The sequence below is a fragment of the Rhinopithecus roxellana genome, chromosome 8, assembly GCF_007565055.1.
Source record: "Rhinopithecus roxellana isolate Shanxi Qingling chromosome 8, ASM756505v1, whole genome shotgun sequence".
NCBI lineage: Eukaryota > Metazoa > Chordata > Mammalia > Primates > Cercopithecidae > Rhinopithecus > Rhinopithecus roxellana.
The window spans coordinates 99,873,331-99,897,295 of record NC_044556.1 but is presented as its reverse complement, the minus strand read 5'-3'; the positions used below and the strand labels follow the sequence as shown (position 1 = coordinate 99,897,295).

Sequence of the window (23,965 nt, the reverse complement as noted above, 5' to 3'; positions counted from 1 at the left end):
CTGTGTGCTGTTCTGAACAAGTCACATTAAATTCACTCAATTCTCATAGCAGTCCAATGAAGTGGGTACTCCATTATATAAAGGAGGAAACTGAGGTCTATAAAGATTAATTAACTAGCCTAAAATTCAGCAGCTGGAAAGTGGTGAGAGCCCAGGGATAGGAAATCAGGGAGTGTGTCTCCAGAGCCTTCGCTCTCAACCTTTATGTCATACCATCTCTTGATTGCTGATGCCTCGTTTCATTGAAAATGTTTCAATGAAACACATTTCATTGACTGTTACTGGAATTAAACTAATTTTGTATGTTAAATTCTTCTTTTGCTAATTGGCTATTCCTACCCTTTACCCAATTTTCTATTGTAGTATTATAGAATATTTTAAGGCCGGCACAGTGGCTCACGCCTGTAATTCCAGCACTTCGGGAGGCCAAGGCAGATTTGCCTGAGCACAGGAGCTCAAAACCAGCCTAGGCAACATGGCAAAACCCCATCTCTACAAAAAAATAAAAGATATAGATATAGATAAAATTAGCCGGGTGTGGTGGCATGTACCTGTAGTCCTAGCTAGAGGCTAATGTGGGAGGATCACCTAAACCTGGGAGGTCGAGGTTGCAGAGAGCCGAGAATGCGCCACTGCACTCCAGCCTGGGTCACAGAGTGAGACCCTGTCTTTTAAAAATTTATTTAGGCCGGGCACGGTGCTCACACTTGTAATCCCAGCACTTTGGGAGGCCGAGGCGGGCGGATCACCTGAGGTCAGGAGTTCGAGACCAGCCTGACCAACATGGTGAAACCCTGTCTCTACTAAAAGTACGAAAATTATCTGGGCATGATGGCAGGCACCTGTAATCCCAGCTCCTCAGGGAGGCTGAGGCAGAAGAATTGCTTGAACCCAGGAGGCGGAGGTTACAGTGAGCCAAGATCGCGCCATTGCACTCCAACCTGAGTGACAGTGAAACTCCATCTCAAAAAGAAAAAAAAAAAAAAACAGAAGAGATGAAACTAATAAGTTGGAAAGGAAGGTGGAAAGCTAAGGAAAGAATTGGAGGGAGGTAGGAGGACCGCTGGAGTAGCAGAGTGTGTCACACATGCTGTGGAAAACCGCAGTGATGACCTGGAGACAGGCTTCAGAAAGGTCCACAGAAAACAAAAGAAACAGATGGAGTGTCAGACCGAAGCAGTTAGAAGCTGATAGAAATCCAGACTGACAACAGCATCCCACCTTTGTATGCGAATGTTCCTGGCAGAGAGAATAAATGGAATAGAAAATACTCTAAAGGATATAACATAAAATGGCTTCATTAAATAAAGGAAGACCTGAATCTGCAGGTCCGAACTGCTTGCCATATTCCAGAAAAAAGTGTGAGAGAAATGATCGACACTGAGACATAAATACTGCTGAGGGTCTTAATCTCAAAAGGAAAGAGTGATCTCCCCATCAACAAATAAGTCAACGGCAAAAAACAAAACAAAACAATACTACTAATAAAGAGCCTGTTAAGAATATAGGCAGAAGAGGCCAGGGCGCAGTGGCTCACATCTGTAATCCCAGCACTTTGGGAGGCCGAGGGGGAGGCGGATCACCGGAGTTCAGGAGTTCGAGACCAGCCTGGCCAACATGGTGAAACCCTGTCTCTACTGAAAATACAAAAATAAGCTGGGCGTAGTGGCGGGCGCCTGTAATCCCAGCTACTCAGGAGGCTGAGGTAGGAGAATCACTTGAACCTGCGAGGCGTTCAAACACTGCTTCAGTAAACAAGGAAGGAGGTCATGAGGAATCTAGTGAGCCAAGTTCGTGCCATTGCACTCCAGCCTGGGCAACAAGAGCAAAACTCTATCTAAAAAAAAAAAAGAAAAAAAAGAAAAGAATATAGGCAGAAGAAGCAGTCAGTTAGGACAAATACCCCTAACCTTGATTACATTCTTTTTTTTTTTTTTTTTTGAGACAGGGTCTCGCTCTGTCACCCAGGCTGGAGTGCAGTGTCGTGATCTTGGCTCACTGCAGCCTCCGCCTCCCCAGCTTGAGCAATCCTCTCACTTCAGCCTCCCAAGTAGCTGGAACTAGGTTTTGCCATGTTGCCCAGCTGGTCTCTAACTCCTGAGCTCAAACAATCCTCCCACCTTGGCCTCCCAGAGTGCTGGGATTACAGGCGTGAGCCACCACACCCAACCTGGGTACATTCTTACTATGTGTTAGGAGCTTGAATTTTCACACCAGCCCTGAGATGTTGGTGCTATGAGTACCCATTTCACAGACAAGAAAACAGGCCCAGGCCAGGTGCAGTGGCTCACGCCTGTTGTCCCAGCACTTTGGGAAGCCAAGGTGGGAGGATCACTTGAGGTCAGAAGTTTAAGACCAGCCTGGCCAATATGGTGAAACTCCATCTCTACTAAAAATACAAAAATTAGCCAGGCGTAGTGGCGAGCACCTGTAGTCCCAGCTACTTGGGAAGCTGAGGCAGGAGAATTGCTTGAACGTAGGAGGAGAAGGTTTCAGTGAGCCAGGATCATGCCACTGCACTCCAGCCTGGACAACAGAGCAAGACTCCATCTCAAAAAAGAGAAATGAAAAAAAGAAAAGAAAAGAAGAGAGAAGAGAAGAAAAGAGAAGAGAGAAGAGAGAAAAGACAAAAGAGAAAAGAGATAAGAAAAGAAAAGAGGTCCAGAGTTGCCGTTTGATGAAGGAAGGATACAAGCCCAGAACCTTGGGTGCTATCACTACACTACAGTGCCTCACCCACAAAGGCAGAAAATCTCAGTCTGGACAACACTTCACCACAGTTCTGAAGATGTCAGCCCAAGGAGAAATAGCATCTACAATGAATTCTCTACCCAACCAAGTGGCCATTTATGTCCATGGCAACATATATATATTCTCAATTATGCAGAAGTTTAAATGTAATGCAAATACGTGCTGCTTTTCTTTAGCAAACGTATTTCATTTTATTCAATTGAATTTCATTGTAGGAGATACAGATGTGCATAATTATGTTAATTTACACATGATAATATACATTAAGACCATAAGAAAGCTTCTGAGAAAATTCCTGCTCAGTCAAAAGGTCCTCCCGAGCAGGGGCTGAGGGTCTTGCACGTGGCTGGATCCACACACGATCTGAGTCATAGGAGGCACTGAAGGCACTGGAGGCATGGAAGGATGGGCTTGATGTACTTGGAACAGCTCAGTCACCTGCTTTGATGCAGGGCCTGTTGCAGGTGTGATGACTACAGCCAGGATCATGAGTGCTAAAGGAATTTGCCAAGGCAGTCATAGGTTTAAAAAAAAAAAAAAAAAAAAAAAAGCAGATTTATTAGAAGGAAAGTATGTTGCAAGGAAGCAACGGGCAGCACAGCAGAAAAGGGACTGTCTTCAAAAAGGCAAGGGCTGGAAGGAGGCTTTATAGGGTCATGCTGGAGGGGTTTCGTGTAGTTACAGTCCTGCTGCTGGGGCTACGTGCAAAGTGAGGGAACAGGATGTTGTGCAAGGGGCTGTTTGTGGTTAGCCGTCTCTCAGAACAATTGTTCTCCCCAACCTGGGACCCCTTCCTCATTGTTGCCTACTTATGAGGATTTCTGGGCCCAAATCAATAGTATAGAAATGGGATCAGGTGAGACAATCCATGTATCACCTATGATTGGAATTGGAAGTAGGGTCTTGAAGAGAATTGGAAAAAGAATTTTCCAAAAGAATTGGAAGTAGGGTCTTGAAGAGAAATCTGTACATCCATATTAATAGCAGCTTACTCACGATAGCCAAGGCATAGAAGCTACCTAAATGTCTATCAATAGATGAATAGATAAACAAAATGTAGTGTATACTTAAAACAGAGTATGATTCAGCCTTAAACAGGAAGGAAACTCGGACACATGTGACAACATGAGTGAACCTTGAGGACACTGTGCTAACAGAAGTAAGCCAGGCACAAAAAGACAAAATATTGTATTCCACCTATAAGAGGTACCTAGAGTAGTCAAATTCATAGAAACAGATAGGAGAATGGTGGTCTCCAGGGGCTGGGGGAAAGAGAGAGTGGAGAGTTGTTTAATGGAAGCAGAGTTTCAGTTTTGCAATTTCTGGAGAGGGATGGTACTGATAGTTGCACAAGAATGTGAATATACTTAATACTACTGAACTGTATACTTAAAAATAGTTAAGAAGATGCATTTTATGTCATATATGTTTTATAGAAATACACCTATATGTATATATATGTACACATATATTTGTATAAACATATCGTCCTATAATTAAACTTTTTTTATGCTGGGTGCAGTGGCTCACGTCTGTAATCCTGGCACTTTGGGAGGCCAAGGTGGGAGAATTGCTTGCACTCAGGAGTTTGAGATAAGTCTGGGAAACAGAGCAAGACCACATCTCTACTAATTTTTTTTTTTTTTTTTAATTAGCTGGACATGGTGGTATGTGCCTACTCAGGAGGCTGAGGCGGGAGGATCATTCGAGCCCAGAAGACAGAGGCTGCTTTGAGTTATGATCTCACCACTGCACTCCAGCCAGGGCAACAGAGCAAGACTTTATTTCAGTAATAATAATAATAATAATAATCCTTTTAAGAAAATGCTTTCAAGACACAGTTATCTCCAAATCCAGCTTCCATCACTATAGAGCATTCAGAATCAACAAGTCTTCGTGCTGTTGGACCTGCTGTGCTGGAGGGCTTCATGTCCATCAGATAAATATTTGCATTCCCTCCGAATCTGTATGAGGTTGGGCTTTAGGCATCCTTCATAGCATTGTCAAGGCAGCACTCACGCCCAAATCTTCAGCACTGGTAGCATCCCCGTTCTCATTAGATAGCACAGCCATTTTCCCCAGTCTCTCCTATCTTTTAGAGCAGCGGTCCCCAATCTTTTTGGCACTAGGAACTGGTTTCATCAGAGACAGTTTTTCCACAGGCAGTGGGGGACGGTTTGGGGATGATTCAAGCATTACATTTATTGTGCACTTTATTGCTATTATTATTACATACTCACCATAATGTAGAATCAGTGGAAGCCCTAAGCTTGTTTTCCTGCAACTAGACAAGACAGGTATTGGGAGACAGTGACAGATCATCAGGCATTAGATTCTCATAAGGAGCATGCAAGCTAGATTCCTGGCATGCACAGTTGACAATAGGGTTCACGCTCCTATGGGAATCTGAGGACTCCGCTGATCTGACAGGAGGCGGAGCTCATGCGGTAATGCTCACTTGCTAGCTCGCCGCTCACCTCCTGCTGTGTAGCCCGTTTCCTAACAGGCCATGGACTGGTACTGGTCCCTGGCAGGGAGTTGGAGACCCCTGTTTTAGAGCACTGTTGAAAGACAGAACACTCACGATTTCACTCATCATGGAGACATCAGTCTGATGTCTCCTGACCTCCTGACCTCAAGTGATCCACCTGCCTCGACCTCCCAAAGGTGATCTGCCTCCGATATCCATCACTGGGATCCAAATGGTCTTTGCCAAGTTATAGTTTCTGGGTCAATATTCAGTCCTAGAATTCTGCTTAATTCTCTAGAATTCTGCTTAATTCTTTATCAGTGTGATAGAGTCGGTCTTCTCAATTCTTACTCTTAATACCTTCAGATCTGGGTATCAGACAACTTTCTTACTCCATTGACTGAAGGTACCAAATAAGGAACCTCTGTCCATCTGTGTGAGCTCATGAAATGCACAAACATCAGTAGCAGCAGCAAAAAGAACACTAGGTCACCAGTGAGGCTGATATCGAACTCCATAGGAACGACTGGGCAGTCTACTGCCTCGTATTTCAAAAGTTCCACCCTGAGAGGCTGTCAAACCTAAGCAAACCTAAGTAGGCATATACCACCATGTCCAGCTAATTAAAAAAAAATTTAGTAGAGATGGGGGTCTCGTGATGTTTCCCAGACTGGTCTCAAACTCCTGAGCTCAACCAATTCTCTCACCTTGGGAGCCTGACGAAGAGCTTGCACCAGCCCATTGTGGTTGTTCTTTATTCCCAGGACCTTTGGGGTTCTTCTAGTCACTGCCACAGTGTTTTTTTGTTGTTGTTGCTTGTTTGTTTGTTTTTGAAACAGAGTCTCACTCTGTCTCAAGCCCAGGCTGGAGTGCAGTGGCATGATCTCGGTTCACTGAAACCTCCGCCTCCCAGGTTCAAGTGATTCTCCTGCCTCAGCCTCCTGAGTAGTTGGGATTACAGGCACCCACCACCACCATGCCTGGCTAATTTTTGTATTTTTAGTAGAGACAGGTTTTCACCGTATTGGCCAGGCTGGTTTCGAACTCCTGACCTCAGGTGATCTGCCCACCTCAGCCTCCCAAAGTGCTGGGATTACAGGTGTGCCACTGTGCCGGGCCAACTGCCACACTGTTTCTTTAGACTCTGACTTGCTCAGAGACGACCTTCTCTTCAGGTTTCTTACCAGCACCATGGCCCGGATGGTCTCCTGCCTTCTCTGGACTCTGCACATACATGTGTGTAACATAGGATCCAGCCAGCTGACCGAATCGAAGTAACTTCCACATGGGGATGGCATAGTATGAAAGAAGTTGCAGGGTTATTCAATCAATGTAAACTTAAAATAAAGAATAATTGGCCGGGCACGGTGGCTCATGTCTATAATCCCAGCACTTTGGGAGGCCGAGGCAGGGTCAAGAGATCAAGACCATCCTGGCCAACACGGCGAAACCTGGTGTCTACTAAAAATACAAAAATAAGCTGGGCGTGGTGGCGCACTCCTGTGGTCTCAGCTACTCGGGGGGCTGAGGCGGAAGAATCTCTTGAACCCGGGAGGCAGAGGTTGCAGTGAGCTGAGATTGCGCCACTGCACTCCAGCCTGGTGACAGAGTGAGACTCTGTCTAAAAAAAATAATAATAGCTATGGTGACTGCTCTTACAAAATGTAATTTTTATCATTCTTCTCAGAAATCTATATGATATAAAAATAAACATTTGTCGGTAGTAGACTATGACAATCCTAGAAAATACTTACATTAAAATGGGGGAGGGAGAAGAGAGGAGAGTGTAAATATGGCCACCTGTCAGTCCAATGGTCTTTATTACAAATAACAGAAGCTTACCTTGGCTGAGTAAATATAAAAGGAATTTAGTTAGTTGGTTAATTTCAACTTTAATTTTAGGTTCAAGGGGTACATGTGCAAGTTTGTTATGTGGGTAAATTGCATGTCAGTAGGGTTTGGTGTAGAAGTGATTTCATCCCCCAGGTAGTCAGCATAGTACCCAATAGGTAGTTTCTCAGCCCTTACCTTCCTCTCTGTCACCCCTCAAGTAGGCCCTGGTGTCTCTCGTTCCCATCTTTGTGACCATGTGCACTCAATGTTTAGCTCCCAGTTATAAATGAGAACATGTGGTATTTGGTTTTCTGTGCCTGCATTAATTCAATTAGGATAATGGCCGCCAGCTGTATTCATATTGCTGCTAAGGACACAATTCCACTCATTTTTATAGCTGCATTGTATTTCATGGTGTGTATATACTACATTTTCTTTATCCAGTCCACTGTTGATAAGCATCTAAGTTGATTATAAAAGGAATTTATTAAAGGGATTTTGAATAGCTTATAAAATTGTTGGGAAGTCTAGAGAAGGGGGCTTAAGATTCATCTTCTGGGAACAGCACTCAAAACCACACTGCAGAACAGTCTGAGGTGGGAACTGCGGCAATCACCACCCAGCACTACATGCTACAGTTTGTACCACTGTCACTCTGAGCCAGGAACTCAACCTTCTAGCCAGGGCCACTGCCACCAGAACAAAAGCTCGTAATGTCTTCCCCCTCAGATCATAAGTCGAAGTCTGGCACATGTGTGTCAGATAGAAACAGAGTCACATGTGCGAAGTCGCAAGAGATTCTGGGAAGGTGAGTATTTGACATTTTCAGATCTATTAAGAGAAAGAATTGTTTCCCCACACAAGGACTCATAAAGTAGATAACTCCTCCAACCAGTGAAGGGGTTCAGTTGCTAGGGGAAAACATGCATGATAACTGTCCAGTATAGCCAATTTCTTCATATTTCATAGATGTGAATCAATCAATATAACTTCATTTCTGAAATTGATTAACATTATAAACATATTAAAGCTATAAAGATTAAATGCTTTTTTTTTTTTGAGATAGAGTTTCACTCTGTCGCCCAGGCTGGAGTGCCATGGAGCAATCTCTGCTCACTGCAACCTCTGCCTCCGGGGTTCAAGCAATCCCAAGTAGCTGGGACTACAGGTGTGCACCACTATGCCCGGCTAATTTTTGTAATTTTAGTAGAGATGGGGTTTCCCTATGTTGGCCAGGCTGGTCTCAAACTCCCAACCTCAAGTGATCCGCCCACCTCGGCCTCCCAAAGTGCTGGGATTACAGGTGTGAGCCATCGTGCCCAGCCTACACTTCTTAATTACTGGAGGACAAGAAATAAAGACCATGGAACATAAACTAGAAAACAAAAGAGAACGTAAAAGTTTCAAAAAACAAAATAAGACAGCAGAAACAATACCAAGTATATCTATCTTAATAATAAGTGTTAAGTGGGAAAACTAATTTAGATGATCAGATTTAACCTTTAAAAAGAATATATTTCGCATTACACATAGACCTAAAATAAAGTGACTCAGGTTGAATGTAAAAAGATGAGCAAAAATATACCAGATATATTCAATATGCACAAGATCTGTATGAGGAAAACTACAAAACTCTGAGGGAAAAAAATAAAACATCTAAATAAAATGGAGAGATAGTCCATGTTCATGGATAAGGAGACTCAATATAGTTAAAACAGCAATTTTTCCCAACTTGATCTGTAGATTCAATGTGATCCCAGTCAAAATCCCAGCAAATTCTCTTCCTTTTCTTTTTTCTCTTTTTTTTTTTTTTTTTTTTTTTTTTTTTTTTTTTTTTTTTTGAGACAGAGTCTTGCTCTATTGCCCAGGCTGGAGTGCAATGGCGTGATCTCAGCTCACTGCAACCTCTGACTCTAATATTCCTGTGCTGAAGGCCACGTGAGAACAACTCTTACTTAAGTTAATTTGGTAATATTACAACTCTCTTACAAGCATCTTAGATTTAGCTCCCAATGTGCAATCAACTTTTGATGTGGAAAAAAAAGCCTATGCTCAAAGTAGTTAACAGTGGCTAGTCCACTGTTATGGACATTTGACTTAAGGATTCAGAGACAGACTCTGTTGAATTATTATTTTATTCATACATATCACCCACTCTCCCCTCTCTGGTTTCCACCTTCAGATATAACCTAACCCCCTCTCAACTAGATGTTGCCTGTGGCCTAGGACCCAGCCACTGGGCGGAAGCCTCTCCCCATACAGGCCATCCACCAACAAGTAAGAATTGCCCACGTTGACCGGGAATAGCACGAAGTAGTTACTGGGATCCCCTGAAAGCTATAATATGAAAGTATCTAGAGATTGCCCTTAGGAACTGGTGTGTGGGTCTCAAATATTTCCCAGTGTTAGGAGGAAAAAAAAAAAAAAAAGCACAAGAATTCACCCTGCAGTGCTTGCTGAGAATTTAGAGGTGGGGTATATACCTGTAATGTCCCAAGGATCCCGCTGAGGATAAGCAGTATATGATATCTTCTAGTGGTGTGTGCACCAAATTTGACCTTATAAAATATACCATTACACCATGCTAGCTGCAACCTGGCTGTGCCATTAACTGTAATCCTGCTTTGTTTTTTGGAGTAGAAGGAGAAACAGGCAAAGCCAACCTAAGTGCTTTTAACTGATCTCCAGTAGTGCTGTTAACTAGACCAGGGTTGCTTAGAAATAGGTGTGGGTCTGTCTACTTCAGATGCAAAGGATAAATGCAGTGGGTGTCACAGCCAGAATAATAATTATGTCATCTGTCTTGTCACGGAATGTGACTATGGTAATTGCGGCATTTTCTCCCATCATTGAAGCTTGTAATTATAGTGCAACTAACAGGATTATGTGCTAACTTGGGCTGCTTTAATCACCTCTTTTACTCTGAAATGTGATGGTAAAATTCCACAGTTGTTCCCAAGCTACCGATTCTTTTCAACATCTGTTGTCTTGTAACTCTAACAGTTCAATACTAAGACGGGGAGGCACAGAGATGCTCCAGGCATTTCATCACAGCAAACTTGAGGGAAAGCCGAATTCAGGCTTGATGAGAAGGCATACACAGTAAAGGAATTTTCAATTTTCTACCAGAATAAGATTTTCTCTTTGAAAGCAAATTGTCTACTTTATGTTCCAAAGATGGCAGACGTTTAATGGGATCTGGCGGTGTCTGCAACCCCTATTTGGTACGTGTTGAAGGAAACCTCCAACCATAAACATCAATCTAGGGCTGATTAAGAAAACTCTCCCTCTCAGCGGAAGGAGCAGACTTAGGTTAATTAATGCCTGGATACTGAGCTATTTGTTGGGACGCCACCTTTCATGTATCAGGCTCATTAAGATGGTCATTACCTATATTTATCTTTTCAGATCACATTAACAATAAACTTCAGGGGTTACCCAAGATACTTTGGTTATACAAGTTATATAGGACTCTAGACACTATGTGAAAAGAGGGGGTGATGAAGGTGGAAAACTCCCTTGACTATTTTGCTATAAGATGACTTATGCTCTATTAGACACAGCTGTGCCTAAGTGGGCCATTCTTCACAGTGTTACATTTCAGTAATTCTGAGTGCACCTAGGAAATTAATGTTGCATGGAACCAACCCAGATCCATACATTCAGGCTTAAACTGAGCACTTCTTGATGGGCACTAATACTGGCTTCATTGTGTGTGCATTCCTGTTGCATGGATGCACGGACAGGATTCAGCAAGCCAGAGGAGTGTAGTTATAACTCAGCAAACGCAACTGTGATCTTAAAGCAACAAAAGGAAGCAACCTAAGAACAACTCGTTTTCTTGCAAGAAAAATTGTGGCATCAAGTACAGCATCACCTTTGGGAGGTGACAGAAAAATTCCTAGATTAGACCTGCTTAGACCTGGCAAGGCCAGACCATTAACAGCATAATTGTTAGGGTGTTGCAGACACTGGGCTGTAAGGGAAGAATTTACTCCGCTATGGAGTAGAACGTGGGCCCAAGCTGACCTCTCCTTGACTGAGCCGTTCCCCAAAGCCCCAACATTTTTTGAGCCCACTCCTGTAATGCTTGGTCATGATGTACATGACGTACTGGTTGATAATGCAGCTTCCACAGTGAGGCGCCCCCTTGAGGTTGCTCCCAGAGAATTGAAAGAGTCAAATTGGCCCATGTTGGATGTTGATAACCACCTGGACAGGTAAACTGATCAAGGGGAAGAAAGCCGTCGTGACAGTTTAACCAGCCAACTTCTGACTAGCTGGATTGTATGTGTAGACAGAAGGGGATTGGCAGGTCACAGCCTAGAGGAAGGGGTGTCCATCCCGCACTTCTCAGGGTGCAGGGACAGAGGGTAAGTCCCAGCTGAAGACACTTCCTGTCTCTTAAGTTAAATGAAATGACCTAAGACACTCTAGGTGGAAGAAGCTCCTTCTTCTGGTCCTGTGAGCTCCCAGGTAGTTGTTCCACAAGGATCTCTCCTCTTGTGCGCTGGCTGGGCAGGTGAGAACGTTCCAGGCCACTTGAGAATTACGGGTCTCATTGTCAATTAACAAAGCAGCTGCTGTAGTATGGCGGCTGAGTATAGACTCTGCATACAGTGTAGATTATAGATTCCGTATCAAGTGTAGATTCTGTGTAGTAGAAAAGGGGTCCCCAACCCCTGGGCCATGGACCAGTACTAGTCTGTGGCCTGTTAGGAACCGGGCCGCACAGTAGCAGGTGAGCAGCAGGTGAGCAAGCAAAGCTTCATCTGTATTTACAGGTGCTCCCCATTGCTTGCATTACCACTTGAGCTCTGCCTCCTGTCAGATCAGCAGCGGCATTAGATTCTTACAGGAGCACAAACCCAATTGTGAACTGTGTGTGTGAGGGATCTAGGTTGCAAGCTCCTTATGAGAATCCTGTGTCTATCTGTCACTGTCTCCCATCACCTCCAAATGGGACCATCTAGTTGCAGGAAGACAAGCTTAGGCCTCCCATTGATTCTACATTATGGTGAATTGTATATCATTATTTCATCATGTATTACAATGTAATAGTGATAGAAATAAAGTGTACAATAAATGTAATGCACTTGAATCATCCTGAAACCATCCCCCCATCCCCAGTTAGTGGAAAAACTGTCTTCCATGAAACCACTCCCTGGTGCCAAAAAGATTGGGAACGTCTGTAGTATAGTATAGCTTAGCTTCAAATTCTGCTGCTTTCTCCCTCGCGCTCTCTCTCTCTCTTTTTTTTTTTTTTTTTTTGCGATGGAGTCTCGCTCTGTCACCAGTCTGGAGTGCAATGGCGTGATCTCTGCTCACTGCAACCTCTGACTCCCTGGTTCAAGCGTTTCTCCTGCCTCAGCTTCCCGAGTAGCTGGGATTACAGGCATGGGCCACCACGCCCAGCTTTTGTATTTTTAGTAGAGATGGGGTTTCACCATGTTGGCCAGGATGATCTCAAGCTCCTGACCTTGTGATCTGCCCGCTTCGGCCTCCCAAAGTGCTGGGATTACAGGCGTGAGCCACCATGCCCGGCCCTGGTTTCCTCTCTTAATAGATGGGTGACCTTCTTAACCTTTGTGCCTCAGTCTCCTCATCTGTAAAGTGGCTTTAAGAATAGTACTTATCATGTATACTTGAAAATGGCTTGCCAGACTCAGTGGCTCATGCCTGTAATCCCAGCACAGATTATAGAGAGGCCGAGGCGGGCAGATCACCTGAGGTCAGGAGTTTGAGACCAGCCTGAGCAACATGGTGAAACCCCCATCTCTACCAAAAATAATTAGTCAGGCATGGTAGCAGGAGCCTGTAATCCCAGCTACTCAGAAGGCTGAGGCAAGAAAACTGTTTGAACCCCGGAGGCGGAGGTTACAGTGAGCTGAGATAGCCTTACTGCACTCCAGTCTGGATGACAGAGTGAGACTCCATCTCAAAAGACAAAAGAAAATTGCTAAAAGAGTAAATTTTACATGTTTTTAACCACAAAGAAAAGTACATGAGGTAATGGATGTGTCAGTTAGCTTGATTTAACCATTCTATAATGTATACATGTATCAAAACATCATGTTGTATACCATAAATATATTCCATTTTTATTTGTCAATTATAAATAAAGAATTGTACTTTTTTTTTTTTTTTGGAGACAGGATCTTGCTCTGCCACCCAGGCTGGAGTGCAGTGGTGCGATCACAGCTCACTGCCTTGAACTCCCAGACTCAAGCGATGTCCCTGCCTCAGCCTCCTGAGTAGCTGGGACTGCAGGTGTGCACCATCATGCCTGGCTATTTTTTTCATTTTGTGGTAGAGTCTTGTTATGTTGCCCAGGCTAGAATCGTACTTATCAGAAGAATTAAATGGCATAGTACATCTGTTGCATATAGCACACTGCTGGCACCTGAGACGCGATCAGTAAATGTAAATGTTAGCTTCTATTTGTATTATGGTTTTATCCAGCTGCCTCCTGAGCTTGTTTAATATGGGTCAGCCACAAGAGATGATCCATTCTGAGTGTGCCAGGAAATCATGTTTCTGGGCCCAGAAGTCCAGTGATTGCCCTCTGGAGAATGGGGGCAGATTCACCAAGGTGTCCGCTACTGTGTGGGACTGGACAGGTTGTCAGATGCCCGTCTCCTGGCCTCTCGTCATGGATCCACAGTGGCGTGCAAGTGTTCTTTTGTGACATTTCAGCACACATGGATTATTATAGTGACTACACCATGTTTGAGATCACAGTGAGATCTTCTAGAGGGCCTTGTTCTTTCCCTTGCATCCTTTGGATTAGCTAAAGGGTAGATAGTGAATACTTCCTTCCTGAATGGCATAATGAGGATTATAGAGAATTCAGATGAAACTGGAGCATGCCCCCAAAAAATGAAGTAGATGGGAAAAGTGAAAACTAGAAAACTGGAGAACGCATGATGGTCAGACGAGACATTATTTATTTTTTTCTTTTTTTGAGATGGAGTTTCGTTCTTATTGCCCAGACAGGAGTGCAGTGGTGCAATCTCAGCTCATTGCAACTTCCAACTCCCGGATTCAAGCGATTCTCCTGCCTCAACCTCCTGAGTAGCTGGGATTACAGGTGCCCGCCACCACGCCCAGTTAATTTTTTGTATTTTTAGTAGAGACGGGGTTGCACCACATTGGCCAGGCTGATCTTGAACTCCTGACCTCAGGCGATCCACCTGCCTTGGCCTCCCAAAGTGCTGGGATTACAGGTGAGCCACTGTGTCCAGCCAAGCCATTCTTAAATGGAGCTCCCAGAAGAGCTCACTGGAGTCAGGGGTCCAGACCTAGCAAACCCAAGAGGACAGTGGCTCCTAGAGGAGCAATGTGGTTGTTCCAACACTGCAGCCTTGTATGTGCTGCCCAGGCAGCAGTGAAGACCACTGCCCAGGGGTTGCCAGAGGGGCCACTGGATGAATTTAGTGGCTGTCCTAACATGGTGGCCATGAGGGAGACCCCGGACCTCAGCAGCTTCTGCATCTCTGGGCATGGTGAGAAGCCAGGAGTGGAAACTAAGGAGGTCATGACTCCAGCAGCTGGGGAGGGCACTCAGCTTTCCTTAGAAGGTGGCAGCAAGGGAGGGCTCAATCTCCCAAGCCCAACGGCTCTGAGTTTGCAGCACTCACCATGTGATTCCATTCTCTTGTGTGTCCATCACAACCCTGTGGGCCTCAGAGTCTGTTTCCCTAAGCCTGTGCTCTAGCTCCTTGTGATGGCTTCACAGACTCCCCACAGATTCAGTTTTCCCCTGGGCCTCACACATCTGGGAAATTCCTATATGGGCTTCCTGTAAACCACTGCAAACTTCAAACACTCCCATTAAACTCAACATACACATTTTTTGGATCTTAAATACTGACCATGCTATTAAAGGTAGAATCATAGACATTTTAGAGTAAATTGGGACCTTAGAGCTCTCCAATGCTCCTGAATTTTACAAATGAAAGAAGTGAAGCTCAGAAAGGTTGAGCTACTTACCCAAGGTCACACAGCTGGCTTAGGGGCGGGGGTAGAACTAGAAGCCTGATGTTTACAGGAACTCATTTCTCCATGCCACATTCTTAACAAATGTAGGCTTTGTAAGGATTTAGATTGACTCATCTGCTAAATTTCAAGTTGATTTATTTGAGTGATGTCTTTAGTTGATTCATTGTATATCTCTGCTGAAATTATTCCTAGCCATTGCTAAAGCAGTTAGGTCTGGGCTGAAAATCAGAAGAATCTCTGTAAAATGTTGAAAGATGAGCCAATTTTTAAAACCCAGAAGGGAATGTGTATGGCCTGTGTAGCTGGAGTTTTCAAAACATTTTTTTCTTCATCTGTGGAACATTTTTATCATTCTAGGGAAGATTTAGACATTGAATGTACTAAAAGGATTTCATTTGACTGCTATGTACTTACCTCTGCCTGTAATCCTCTAATAAACACTCGCAGGCAGAACAGCCTAATTGGCAGGATGAGTTAATGCACAGGCCATTTATTTGCCAAGCACATGACACAGACCATGAACAAAATAAGCTCGTAACTGCCTCTCCCTGTTAGCAAATGCTTGTCCGCGCCCCGCTCTCTCGTAACCTGCTCTTCCTCTGGGCTTGAGCTTGGGGACAGTTTGATGTACAACTGCCATGCGCCAGCAGGCTTCAGATAAGCCTGGAAAGAAATGCAGAGGAAAGAACTTTCTGGTCAGGAGCACCTCTCGCCGCAGGGGAGTGGCCACTCCAAGTTGAAGCATGTGTGCTGGCCGGGCACAGTGGCTCACGCCTGTAATCCCAGCACTTTGGGAGGCCAAGGTGGGCAGATCACCTGAGGTCAGGAGTTTGAGACTAGCCTGGCCAACATAGTGAAACCCCATCTCTACAAAAAATACAAAAATTAGCTGGGCATGGTGGGTGCCTGTAATCTCAGCTACTTGGGAGGCTGAGGCAGGAGAATCACTTGAACTCGGGAGATGGAGGTTGCAGTGAGTGGGGATTGTGCCACTGCACTCTAGCCTGGGCAACAGAGTGAGACTCTGCCTCAAAAACTAAATAAATAAAATTTTAAAATAAATAAAAATAAAACATGTATGCTTCTAAAACATAGCTAAATACGAGTTCTGTTGAGGAGGATGAAGTGTCTCTCTGTGTTGGTCTCAAGAGTGGATTGCAATAAAACCACTGATAATGATAATAAATATGATCACACTGGCGTGGCCAGGGGCTGCCTTCTGCTTTATTCTTCCAGAAACGGTTTAGCAAAGTCATTGTGAGACTACTGTCCTGGAGCCTCCACTCCTCACCTACTCAAGATTGTAGCAAGGCTGTCTGGGCCTCCTGCCATCCCTTATTCCTGTCTCCATGCTGACCTGCCTTGCAAGGGCGGCCTCCCTTTCTTGGAGGCACACTTCGAACCAGTCTCCTGGGTTTGCACGAACCCTCCCTCCAGCCTGGGCATGACCTTGTCATAGGCTGTGTGCACTATAAAGCCTATCCTAGGGCTTATCCCCACTCTACGTGGACACCTCTTCCCTGGACCCACTCTGTGAAGGGGCCTTTAACCAAATGCCTGTGCTCTGTGCCCTCACAGGTCTCCCAGGCAGCTGCGGACCTCCTGGCCTACTGTGAAGCTCACGTGCGGGAAGATCCTCTCATCATTCCAGTGCCTGCGTCAGAAAACCCCTTTCGCGAGAAGAAGTTCTTTTGTACCATTCTCTAACTTCACGTGTGATGAAAACGCCTCCTTTTCTGACCTTCAAAGTCCCCTGTAGAGACCATGCATGCTCTAAGCCTTAGGGAGTGAGACCAACACCCATCCCTGCCCAGCCAATGGTGGCCGGGGCTTGTCTTATGTTTTCATCTGTTTTCTTCGTGGCATTCAATTTCATTTTTTTCTTTCCATTTTCATGTTATTTTCATTATTGGCAAAGAAAATCAAAATTTTTATAGCCAAATAACAAATGTGCCATGTAAAAATAAGTCTGGACTTAAGAGTTTAAAATTTTTAAACATCAGTTTCCAAGTTTATATCATATTAATACATTTCAGGGGACAACTTATTTAAAAAAAAAAACTATGCCTAAATATCTCTTATTTGCAATATTCAGTATCAAATTAGAGCATTTTGGCCAACTGAAACAATGTTTTCATCAACTTTCCTGGAGAAAGCAGCTGCAGAGGTTCTCTAGTTCCTGCATTTCCATCATCCTAGTGAAAAGACAACCCACAGGATTGGAATGGTTTTCTTTGTTGTTGTTGTTGTTGTTGTTGTTGTTGTTGTTTTGAGACAGAGTCTCGCTCCGTTGCCCAGGCTGGAGTGCAGTGGTGCGACCTCAGCTCACTGCGACCTCCACCTCCCGGGTTCAAGCGATTCTCCTGCCTCAGCCTCCTGAGTAGCTGGGATTACAGGCACGCACCACCATGCCCAGCTAATTTTTTGTATTTTTAATAGAGACAGGGTTTCACCATGTTGGTCAGGCTGGTCTCAAATGCCTGACCTTGTGATCCACCCGCCTCAGCCTCCCAAAGCGCTGGGATTACAGGCGTGAGCCACCCCGCCCAGCCGTGGAATGGTTTTCTTAACGTATCCTCCCGGGGCCATGGTGGATGTCCCTTGTTTCAGTGGCCCTACAAAGATAGATGGTGGGCAGACACCGAAGTCAACTTGACTGTAAAAGTACCCCATGCCGTTGATATGCTGTAGCAGACCTGTGTGTGCGGTCTCCCCTCTCCAAATGCCACCTCTTCCTGCTCCCTCCTCTTTTGGCTCCTACTCAGTAGTTCCATTGTGGGCTGCAGTAATATAAGGACCTGTTCTGGACACAGCTCTGGGCCCGCTGAGGTTTTACTAGGGCAGTCCCTCCTCTGCAGGAGTGAGTCATGGTGACAGCAGCCCCCTGTGTGCCCCCTAGTCATCTGAGCATTGGTGTGCATTAAGGTACTTAATCTTCCAACAATAAATACCATAAGTGCATGTCTGTTTTGTTTTATTTTTTCATCTTTTTGAGACAGAGCCTTGCTCTGTTGCCCAGGCTGGAATGCAATGGCACAATCTCAGCTCACCGCAACCTCCACTCCCAAGTTCAAATGATCCTCATGTCTCAGCCTCCCTAGTAGCTGGGTTGACAAGCGCAGGCCAGCACACCTGGCTCATTTTTGTATTTTTAGTAGAGACGGGCTTTCACCATGTTGGCCAGGCTGGTCTCCAACTCCTGGCCTCAAGTGATCTGCCCACCTCAGCCTCCCAAAGTGCTGGGATTATAGGTGTGAGTCAGTGCACCCGGCCATATGTCTGTTTTAGAGTGAGGGGAAACTGAGGCACAAAAAGTTTATGTAGTTTGCCCAAGGTTACACATGGTAAGCAGAAAAACTGGGGTTTGAGGGCAGGCAGCCCAGCCCCAGAGTTCCCTTAGCCCCCTGAACTGTGCTACCTTCCAGGTCTACCTGTTTGCAGGTAGGGAGACCCGCAGACTATCTTAACTGCACACCGTGAAGCAAACACCTTTGTTGCACCAACCCACGGCACACTTCACTTCCCACGTTCACCAGGAGGAAGCCGAATTCTGGCAGTTTAAGGAAGGTGATTCATGGATGCCCCAAGGAAACGCTAGACATTGATGAATTAGCTCTTGGATTGTCTAAGATCAACCTGAAGGCCCTACCTAAACCAAACTCATAGGACCCCGATGAAAGAGGAGAATACACTGTGGGAGCAGAGCTCTTTGTCTAAGTTTGTTCTATTCTGTTTATTTGGAAACTGCCTGTCTCCCTAGTTCTGACCGAGACTTGCTGTGTGATACAGAGCAGGCCATTGTGTGCCTGAAATGTTCTAACCTGCAGATTGGGTTTAATGGTAATTATCCTGCCTTTCTGTCTAGAGGAAACAGAGATGCTACATAGATGAAAGCTCTGATTATCATTTAAAACAAATAAATGTACTAAATGCCATGGTATAATATAGGGAAGAATGGATGACTTCAAAGAGACCATGGTTCTGTTGGATGAATAAAATTGCCTGCAAAGAGGCACATATAATTTTCAGATCAATTAATGACTTGCTGCCCTCGTAAATGGATTTAGGACATTTTTATTCCTTGCTTCTTTTGTAGCAAGGAATGATAATGAAACCCATTCTGAGTTTCATTATCAGCTCACTGGTAATATCAGTGTTGTTAAGATGCTCAAACTAGAACAGAATTGTATGCTGGATGTGACGCTAAGACCTCAGATCCTTTGATAGTGCAGTTTATGACCAGGATCTCTTTATTCTGTGGTTCACGCCAACATCATTAACCCGATGAAGCAAAGCACAAGTCACAAAAGCACATCAGAGAAGCTGAGAAAGTGGGACAGCACAGAGAGTATCAAAAAAAATGCTGCTTTGTCAGGTCAAAAAAATGCTGCTTTCCTCTTCCACCAAACTTCCTCCGCGTTGCTTTTACATGTCCCGTCCTTCCAGATTCAGACTCCCTTTTGTTCTCTCTCCTTTTCCTTTTCCTTCTCTCTTCCTTACCTCCCGCTATGAGATGCTTTTCTGTACTTTTATTGCACCTCTTCCAGACCTATGTCATTTTGAGATGGGTCACCCTTCCTAGAGTGGTCGTGAACCCAGCTTCCACTTCTTTTTTTGTTTGTTTTTGAGACAGTCTTGCTCTGTCGTCCAGGCTGAAGTGCAGTGGCGCAATCTCGGCTCACTGCAACCTCCACCTCCTGGGATCAAGCGATTCTCGTGTCTCAGCCTCCCAAGGAGCTGGGATTACAGGCACCCACCACCACACCTGGCTGATTTTTGTATTTTTAGTAGAGACAGAGTTTCACCATGTTGGCCACGCTCATCTCGAACCCCTGACCTCAAGTGGTCCACCCACCTTGGCCTCCCGAAGTGCTGGGATTACAGGCGTGAGCCACAGCACCTGGCCTAGCTCCCTCTTCTTAGATGCAGATTTCTGCACATGAGCTATGAGATCCACAGACATGTCACTGACCTCCCCCACTCTGTCAGTGGAAGATGAATGGAATAAAGCCTGCTTGCATTATGGAGTGCAGCTGTGAGAACAGTTGTCATTTTTGTGTTTTCAGCTTAACTGTACAGCATCTCCCCTCCCTTCCTGTAGCAGGGACATCATGCCTTAGATATAAACTTAGTGGTGGGTAGTACCCACCGTGGAAGCTGAAGAAAGGAGGTATTCCCTGTCCCTCAGGCACACCCTGCTTCCAGCCCCATACCAGTCGGGAAGTGGTCATTGACCTGGGGTGGACTACCTGGACCCTTGCTTGGGGCTATGAGCCTGGAGAATGTGACACAGAAATGAAGGGATGCTGAGACTCATTTCAAGGAAGTCACCGTGGTTCGGGGTTGGTAGTCATCCAGTAAGGCAGGTGTCTAGCGCTGGCAGGCTGAAGGGATGGTGTGTCCACTGGTAGCAATGTCCAGGGATGGCAGGGTCCTGGGAATGTCATTTCTGCTCCACTCATTGGACTTGCTGAGCTGTCTCCGCCTCCACCTATCTTACTACAGATCTCCCTTCTAGTTTTCTGTCAATTCTTTGAGCCGGCAAACTCCTTCCAGTACATTCCTTATTCTTTAATGAAATAGCCTGAGTTGGATGTAAATGTATATGACCTAACAATTCCACCCCTAGGTGTATACCCAACAGAAGTGTGTACCTGTGTTCATCCAGAGAAATGCCCTAAATCTTCACAAAAACTCTCTCCATAATAACCCCAAACGGGAAAGCACCCAAATGCCCATGTTGGTTGGATAAGCACATTAGGGTATATTCACACGATGGAATCCCAGACTGCAATGGGAATGAGTTGCAACTCCACCCCCAGCTTGGAGTGTATTCACCAACCTTGTGGTGAACAAGATAAGGCAAAAATGCACCATAGGATTCCATTTATATACAGTGTAAAACCCAAAACTCATCCTTGTGGTTGCAAGTAGAGATCAGTCCTAAGAAGATAGTAACCAGAAGAGGGACATGAGGTGGTGGGTGCTTCTGGGATGTTCTGTTTCTTGATCTGGTTGCCGGTTACTTGGGTGCATTCTGTTTGTGAACACTCTTGGAGCTGTACACTTTTGATTTGGGCACTTTTCTGTGTATATGTTATGCTTTAATAAAAAGTTGGGCTTTGTGACTTGCAATCAAGAATCCTACTTTTTTTTTTTTTTTTTTTTGGCACTTTGCTCAAACTTTTACTCCTCTTTAGATACCATTAACATTACATTAATGATAACTAACATCGCTAGTGGGGCATTTTAAGAGCATGTTTGATGTCATTTTAAAGTACAAACTATGATCCTCAGCTATCTGGATGGAGAATAGGCCATCAGCACCACGCAGGTGGGGCCCTGTGAACAAGATGCTCAAACTCTGTGGAATTTGTGTCTTTCGGGAAGACAGTGAGGAATCCCACTGGGAGTTCCCATGTGATGATGGAGATGTTGTCCTCTCAGGCTCTCCTGCCTTCTGACCATCAGGAATGGATGGAGGAGGTGGCCTGCTGCAAAACCCTGTCATCAGACACCACCGTTGGGGAGGGAGCCGCAGCACAGGCCCCAGGGGGCTCGTCTATGACACCTCTGAATGCAAGCTCAGATGCCCAGGTTACCCAGCCCATAGGGGTTAATACACTGGGGCTGGAACACTGATGGCCACTCTGCTCACATCCCTGGGGGCTCTGGCCCTGCTTCTGAACCTCGGATTGTTTCTGAGTATCTCCTAGGGCATCTCTCTTGTTCTCAGCTACCAAGCAGCCTCTGCCATCTCCCTGTGGCAGCTCTGGCGTGTTGAGTTGCAGGGCAATCACAGAGCAGCTTCACGCTGGGACCCCATGACATGAGTCAGAAGGGCTTGCCTCTGATCCTCAGCTCCAGCCCCCATGGAACTCAACCACAACTCTGCCCATTGTCAGCAGCCCCCCTGCTGCTGGGAGCCAGGGGAGCGAGCAAACCAAAGGGCGGAAGGAAGTTTGTTTTGGTGACTCTTCAGATTGGAGATGAAAATAATAAGAGTAATAACAAGCAACACTGATCTGATATCAGAGGCGTGTGAACCAAAGCAACTCCATCTTGAGTAGGGGCTGGGTAAAATGAGGCTGAAACCTACTGGGCTGCATTCCCAGATGGTTAAGGCATTCTATGTCACAGGATGAGATAGGAGGTCAGCACAAAATACAGGTCATAAAGACCTTACTGATAGAACAGGTTGCAGTAAAGAAGCTGGCTAAAGCCTAGCAAAACCAAGACGGCCGCAAGAGTGACCTCTCTGGTTGTCCTCCTTGCTACACTCCCATCAGCGCCATGACAGTTTATAAATGCCATGGCAACATCAGGAAGTTACCCTATATGGTCTAAAAAGAGGAGGCATGAATAATCCACCCCTTATTTGGCATATCATCAAGAAACAACCATAAAAATGGGCAACCAGCAGCCCGCAGGGCTGATCTGTCTATGGAGTAGCCATTCTCTTATTCCTTTACTTTCTTAATAAACTTGCTTTCTCTTTGCACTGCAGACTGGTCTTGAATTCTCTCTTGCATGAGATCCAAGAACCCTGTCCTGAGGTCTGGATCAGGACCCCTGTTCTGTAACACTGAGAAGAACATGGATGATAGCAATCCATTAGACGGAATTATTCACACTTACATCTCCTCAGCTCTTCAGGGGGTAAGACACCAGATCATGGGCGAGGTTTTTTGTTTTGTTGTTTTTTTCTTGAGATGGGATCCATTCTGTTGTGCAGGCCAGAGTACAGTGACGCCATCACAGCTCACTGCAGCCTCGAGTCCCTGGGCTCAAGCGATCCTCTGGCCTCAGCCTCCTGAATAGCTGGGACTACAGGTGTACGCCACCATGCCAGGCTAATTTATTTTTATTTTTATTTTTTTGTAGAGACAGGGTCTCACTATATTGCCTGGGTTAGTCTTGAACTCCTGGCCCACCTCTGCCTCCTAAGCACTGGGATTACAGGTGGGAGCCACCACGCCCTGCCATGGGCTGTTTTCATGAAAGGTCAGAGGATGCCCTCTAACCCTCAGCTTCCAGCCACATCTCCTCAGTGGCACAAGATGTGCTCTGCCATCCTCAGGATGTAGGCCCAGAGCAGCAAAGGTGGAGGATGAGCTGGGCGTCTGCCCAGTTTTAATGCTTTTGTTGATGTGTGGACAAGCCAGCGACACATTAGTACCATCCTGCATTCCATCTGGTTTCTAGAAAAACCCTCACAACTTGATTCAGTTTCAGCTATATATAATGTACTAACTTGTAAATGTTCAAACCCACATACGATCATTAACTGCATGCTGGTATTGTAACCACTTACTTCAAAGATTCCCTAGTGACCCAGGGTGGCCTCCAAGGCCCTGCCTACCCTGACTCTTACTTACTCTCCAGCATCCCTTTCACACCTCACTCCCCCTGAGAACCCTGTGCTCCATCCCCACTGGCCATGATTCAAGCCTATCTACTAGCCATGCTCCCTGCTGGACAAGGCTTTCGCACCTGCACCTTCCTCTGCCTGGCACACTCTTCCCTCCTCTCTTTGCCAGGTGGACTTATTTGGTAGATCTTGACTCAAGCATCACTGAAGACTCAAGCCTTCTCTGACCTCTCTGACGAAGTCCAATCTATCTCTAGGTTCTTATTCACTGTGAGGCTCTCCTTTGAGGCCTTTGTCATGGTTGCAGTTTTACATCTGTGTAAGTGATGACTCAAAGAAGATCTGTCTCCCCCACGATGCCATAAACCCTCTGAGGCCCAGGGTTCTGGCTGTGAAAGGAAAAGAAATCTCCCCAAAATCACTAAGCCAGAGGGAAGGGTCAAGCTGGGAACTGCCTCAGGCAAACCTGCCTCCCACTCTATTCCTAAATAAGATAGCTACATACGCACCACCACCCCCACCACCAGTGCCCCAACCCC

The 23,965-nt window shown here is 45.4% G+C and overlaps 1 protein-coding gene across 2 annotated transcripts in view; it reads left to right on the top strand.

Annotated features, from left to right (window-relative positions):
• GNG4 (G protein subunit gamma 4) overlaps positions 1–21,190 on the top strand; it is a 101,904-nt gene extending 80,714 nt beyond the window's left edge. The window contains exon 4 of one of the 2 annotated variants that reach the window (XR_004059021.1): positions 16,634–21,190. Coding sequence is in view for 1 of the 2 variants with exons in the window: in XM_010384663.2 (XP_010382965.1) it covers positions 16,634–16,762 (129 nt within the window). In the remaining variant the exon portion in view is untranslated. The remainder of the gene's footprint in view (positions 1–16,633) is intronic. The other variant, XM_010384663.2, reaches the window with a different exon arrangement.
• The last annotated feature ends 2,775 nt before the right edge of the window (positions 21,191–23,965 follow it).